This window comes from Lissotriton vulgaris, chromosome 2_1 (assembly GCF_964263255.1).
Source record: "Lissotriton vulgaris chromosome 2_1, aLisVul1.2, whole genome shotgun sequence".
Classification (NCBI taxonomy): domain Eukaryota; kingdom Metazoa; phylum Chordata; class Amphibia; order Caudata; family Salamandridae; genus Lissotriton; species Lissotriton vulgaris.
The window spans coordinates 459,275,346-459,281,345 of record NC_141687.1 but is presented as its reverse complement, the minus strand read 5'-3'; the positions used below and the strand labels follow the sequence as shown (position 1 = coordinate 459,281,345).

The following is a 6,000-nucleotide window of genomic DNA, read 5'->3' as shown; positions in this document are numbered from 1 at the left end:
ATTGTCACCTTTCCCCCGTGTCTCCTGTGCAAGAACAGTATCCTCTCACTTTAATTCATTTCTGTGCCAAACATCTTAAGGATTTTGGGGGCCCTGGGTCAAACATATTTTTGGGCCCCTGCTCCGAACAGATTTGAATTTATAATCCAATTTCTGATCTTTGAGGGCCCCTTTCAGCTGGTCACTGGACAGTGCACTATCATACTTGTCCAAATTCCTAATGTATTTACATCTAATATTCAAGGACATTGACTTGTATAACCAAAAAGTGTTTCATGAAAGGGCACGCCCCTTGAATGTGGGACACGCCCCGTAATTGTGGGCCACGCCCCTTGAATGTGGGCCACTTTTTTCGTCAGTGCCCTGGCCAAATTGTGATCCCAATCCGACCGTGTTCAGAACCCAATTTTCCGTAAAGAACGTTTTCTTCCCTGCCGGACCAAATTACTCATATGCGACGCTCGTGAGAGGCCTTCCTTCCTGCAGCATGCTCACGTGCTTTAGTAGGTTAGATGTACTTCCCCCTGTCCCATGCTAAACTCCAGTACAGTGTGCTCTACGGATGTCCGGTGTGCTCTAGCGTTCCGTTCACTTACAGCTGCTTGTGACAAGGGCAGGTGACTTGACAGAATGGCGGGTAGATTTAGGTTACAGACCTGAGGCTGTAATGCGCTGGATCTGGTTGCCTAGCAGCCGCCCTCCTGCGCTATGTTCACCTGAGGCCAGGTATGGTGACAGCAGCAAGCAGCACGTAGAGTGTGAAACACAGGCCCCACAACGTGACTGGGCGCTGCTCTGATGCACTGCTGTGAGTCGGAAATCCACTCTGCGGGCTGCGCCCAGAAGACAACACTCACCGACGCAGTAAGCAGAAAGATGCGACACCTCTGATGTGTGCGAAAGGGTGAGCTAGGAGGAAAACAAGTGCCCACCGGAAGCATGAGCGGAGAAGAGGGCGTCAAAACTAGCCACGGGTGCTGTGGTGAGTACGTAGCCGCTGCGTATTCCTAGTTTAAAGTGCCTAGAGACCTGCGCTCCGTGGAGTGCCAAGCAACTGTACCCGCCAATTCTCTTGTGATTCAAAACCTGGAAACGAAAATAGTAAAATATTCCATGGCATGGCGACGCCAGCTGTTACTTACTGAACTCGTGCTTTCCAACAACACTTGAACAGGCAGGCGCCTTGAATCCGGAGGGATACGCTGAAACGGAATGCGATATGTAAGAAAGCTTTTATGGGGAACATAACTGTTGGCGGTGCTTTAAATGACAGGCATTGTCCGGTACTGAGCACCTGCACTTTTTTTTACTTTAGAAGGGTTAGTACCTGCACTTCTCATCACCGCTGCAATACATTTGATGAGCGTAGCGGCACTTTCCAGCATCAAACAGGTACTCTCCTTAGTGAGTTCCTGTACTTCTAAATATCCATTTAAAACTCTGACTGTTTGTCCAAAGTGGAAGAGATGGGGAGCTGCGTAGCACTTCTATATCTCTTCAGCTAGGGTGCTTTGTTATGCGTTTGAGGGAAGAGGTGGGAGAATGGAAGCAGCATCACTCTTCTATGTCTCTTCAGCTAGGGTGCTTTGTTATGCGTTTGAGGGAAGAGGTGGGAGAATGGAAGCAGCATCACTCTTCAATATCTCTTCAGCTAGGGTGCTTTGTTATGCTTTTGAGGGAAGATGTGGGCGAATGGAAGCAGCATCACTCTTCTATATCTCTTCAGCTAGGGTGATTTGTTATGCGTTTGAGGAGAGAGATGGTAGATGGGGAGCAGCATCACTCTTCTATATCATTTGTTATACGTTTGAGGGGAGAGGTGGGAGATGGGGAGCAGCATCACTCTTCTATATGCTTTGTTATGAATTTGAGGGAAGAGGTGGGAGAATGGGAGCAGCATAGCTCTTCTATATCTCTTCAGTTAGGGTGCTTTGTTATGCGTTTGAGGGGAGCGGTGGGAGATGGGGGGTAGCATCACTCTTCTATATCTCCTCAGCCAGGGTGCTTTGTTATGCGTTTGAGGGAAGAGGCGGGAGAATGGGAGCAGCATCACTCTTCTATATCTCTTCAGCTAGGGTGCTTTGTTATGCGTTTGAGGGAAGAGGTGGGAGAATGGAAGCAGCATCACTCTTCTATATCTCTTCAGCTAGGGTGCTCTGTTATGCTTTTGAGGGAAGAGGTGGGCGAATGGAAGCAGCATCACTCTTCTATATCTCTTCAGCTAGGGTGCTTTGTTATGCGTTTGAGGAGAGAGATGGTAGATGGGGAGCAGCATCACTCTTCTATATCATTTGTTATACGTTTGAGGGGAGAGGTGGGAGATGGGGAGCAGCATCACTCTTCTATATGCTTTGTTATGAATTTGAGGGAAGAGGTGGGAGAATGGGAGCAGCATAGCTCTTCTATATCTCTTCAGTTAGGGTGCTTTGTTATGCGTTTGAGGGGAGCGGTGGGAGATGGGGGGTAGCATCACTCTTCTATATCTCCTCAGCCAGGGTGCTTTGTTATGCGTTTGAGGGAAGAGGCGGGAGAATGGGAGCAGCATCACTCTTCTATATCTCTTCAGCTAGGGTGCTTTGTTATGCGTTTGAGGGAAGAGGTGGGAGAATGGAAGCAGCATCACTCTTCTATATCTCTTCAGCTAGGGTGCTCTGTTATGCTTTTGAGGGAAGAGGTGGGCGAATGGAAGCAGCATCACTCTTCTATATCTCTTCAGCTAGGGTGCTTTGTTATGCGTTTGAGGGAAGAGGTGGGAGAATGGAAGCAGCATCACTCTTCTATATCTCTTCAGCTAGGGTGCTTTGTTATGCGTTTGAGGGAAGAGGTGGGAGAATGGAAGCAGCATCACTCTTCTATATCTCTTCAGCTAGGGTGCTTAGTTATGCTTTTGAGGGAAGAGGTGGGCGAATGGAAGCAGCATCACTCTTCTATATCTCTTCAGCCAGGGTGGTTTGTTATGCGTTTGAGGAGAGAGATGGGAGATGGGGAGCAGCATCACTCTTCTATTTGATTTGTTATACGTTTGAGGGGAGAGGTGGGAGATGGGGAGCAGCATCACTCTTCTTTATGCTTTGTTATGAATTTGAGGGAAGAGGAGGGAGAATGGAAGCAGCATAACTCTTCTATATCTCTTCAGTTAGGGTGCTTTGTTATGCGTTTGAGGGGAGCAGTGGGAGATGGGGGGTAGCATCACTCTTCTATATCTCCTCAGCCAGGGTGCTTTGTTATGCATTTGAGGGAAGAGGCGGGAGAATGGGAGCAGCATCACTCTTCTATATCTCTTCAGTTAAGGTGCTTTGTTATGCGTTTGAGGGTAGAGGTGGGAGATGGGGAGTAGCATCACTCTTCTATATCTCCTCAGCCAGGGTGCTTTGTTATGTGTTTGAGGGAAGAGGCGGGAGATGGGAAACAGCATCACCCTTCTATATTTCTTCTGCTAGGGTGGTTTGTTATGCGTTTGACAGAAGAGGTGGTAAATGGGGAGCATCATCACTCTTCTATATCTCTTCAGCCAGGGTGCATTGTTATGCGTTTGAGGGAAGAGGTGTGAAATGGGGAGCAGCATCACTCTTCAATATCTCTTCGGCTAGGGTGTTTTGTTATGCGTTTGACTGGTAACAGAATGATCCACCTGCAAATAGCATATGCGGATAATCTGAAGCTTAATGTAGAGTCAGGTAGCTAGAATCCTATCCTGAAATCATGAAGACAAGCAGTGGCAAGGCCAATAGGTCTGGCTTCAATGTGTACCGCATGCAAGAGTAGGAATGGAGAAATACTGCAGCCATGCATTTTCACATTAAAACCAGACCTATTGGCTTTGTCAAAGCTTTTGTTGTCTCTTAAATAGCACCGTTTATCTTATGATAAAGTACGCTAAGAAGGTGCTGCCACTGAATGGCAGGGTTTGTTTTAGACACCTGCTGTGAGCCAAGACCTGCACGTGGGATGCCAATGCCCTGCTTCTCGCCACTCGAAGTAATGCACCCAGGCCATTTTGATCGGTTTAACCCGTTCTATGCTCATGACGGAAAAGCTCCGTCATGAGCATCGGCTGAGCTGTGCTCATGATGGAGCGGTTCCGTCATGGCCCGCTCGGCACGCCTGCGCGGCGCGAATTTCGCGCCTGCGCTGAGCGTTCCATTGAGCGGGCGCGTTCGTGACGGAACCGCTCCGTCACGAGCACAGCTCAACCGCGGCTCGTGACGGAGCGGCTCTGTCACGAGCATGCGAGGGCCGCTCGGCCACCCCACACCCTTAGCGCTGCGGCAGAATTCCCGCCGCAGCAAAGGGGTTAAAGCAAGTGATGTGAGTGAGTAGTTGCGCACCTAACTTGTGGGCTCAAGTTTCTTAAACATTCTGCACGTTTTAGACGCACACTAACCCTGTCCCTGCACTCAGTATGAAGGTGCCTGTGCCATTCCGATCACCAAGCACTTCCCATCAGGTCACGATAGCAGGAAAATGACAACTGTAATGAAAAGGATCGGAGAGGAGGGGGCGCTGGTTAGGAGCCACATGCTTAAAGTACTGGTAAAGCCAATGTGTCTGACTTGTATTTGATTCCTGCCTACAATATTAAAACAAGCATTGACGGGAAGAGGAGCCACGCATGAGACCAAGATGGCCGTGTGAGGGTTCGGCTCTGCCGACCCCTTCTTCTAACTCCACTATCCTGCAACCTATCCTGACCCCGGACCCCACCAACTGATGGCCGGACAGAAGCGACGCAGTTTGCGGCGCTCCTGGTTCTCCTGCGAGGTCTGGTGCCGGAGCTGCGCCGGCCGGCAGTCTGCGGCCTTCTCGCCCCCCCCCCCCCCGAGCTGGGGATTTGCGTGTCGACTGCGGCCGACCCTTAATAGATAAACACCGGGGCCCTTATTTATGAGGCCTTGCGTCAGTTTTGCGCCGCCGGTGCGTCACTTTTTGGGATGCACCAGCGGCGTAAAAAATGGGCCTTGTTGCGCCATATTTAAAAAGTAACCCATCTGAGTAGATGCGTCACTTTTTAAACCCCTGCGCCACATTATACCTGCGTCAGGTATAATGTATGCAGAGGGGGCGTTCCCCCGCAAAAAGCCTCATAATGGTGACGCAGTGAAATCTATGAGATTTCACTGTGTCACAGCAGGCGTCACAGCAGCGTCACAGCAGGCGTAAGACTGACGCAAGCCCTTTCACATGGATCTTTCCCCATGTGAAAGGACGCATTGCTGGAGTTGCGTCACTTTTGTGACACACTCCAGCAATGCGTCACTTTTGCGCTTACAGATACGTCAGAAATACTGACGTATCTGTAAGTCCTTGCGACATGATGCGTCATACATTAAATATGACGCATCATTGGTATCGCAAGGCGTGACGCATCACTGTTTTCACGCAGCGATGCGTCACTTTTCATAAATGAGGCCCATGGGCCGTAAAACCAGATGTTGCCGGTCCGGCCCCGGGACCGCGGTGCCGGGGATGAGCGGTTGATGCTGCAGACGCTGAGGTACAGAAGGGACCTGCCTGCATCAGTGAGGTCTCCGACCCCATGTTGGGGGCACGAACTGGCTGGACGTCGGGAGGCGCAGAGGAGGAGATCCGTTCTGCAGTGTTGCGAAGGTGTACCAGCGGGCCCCTTCCATCGGTGAATAGCCGCGCTCCGGTTTCCTGCCTGCGAGGGGCCGGCCATGTACACAGCTGGCTGCAAAGACACTGGGATCTAACAATTGCAAGCTACGTGGCCCCATGTCTGCAAAGGGGCCCGAGCTCATAAACTTGCGGCCGGGAGGAAACGGAGAGGCAGAGTCCCTGAGGGCTCAACTGGATTTACGGGGAAGGGCGGTTGGCGGTGTCTGGGGAGCCCTAACGTGGAGCGAGGCTGGTGATGCACTTGGGTGCAGGGGCCCCGGGAGGAAACCAGCCTGGATGTGATTGCCCCTGGAGAGGAGGCCGAGTGTAATACTGGGGCCCAGTAGAGGAGGCAGCAGGGGTGGGGCACACTATCTGTGGCTT

General features: G+C 50.9%; 1 protein-coding gene across 2 annotated transcripts in view; it reads left to right on the top strand.

Annotated features, from left to right (window-relative positions):
• Positions 1–568: 568 nt before the first annotated feature.
• The window catches only part of LOC147730598 (ferroportin-like), a 91,254-nt gene continuing 85,822 nt past the window's right edge, over positions 569–6,000 (top strand). The window contains exon 1 of one of the 2 annotated variants that reach the window (XM_086955355.1): positions 569–982. In XM_086955355.1, coding sequence (XP_086811481.1) covers positions 940–982 — 43 coding nt within the window. In that variant the 5' untranslated portion in view covers positions 569–939. The remainder of the gene's footprint in view (positions 983–6,000) is intronic. The other variant, XM_086955356.1, reaches the window with a different exon arrangement.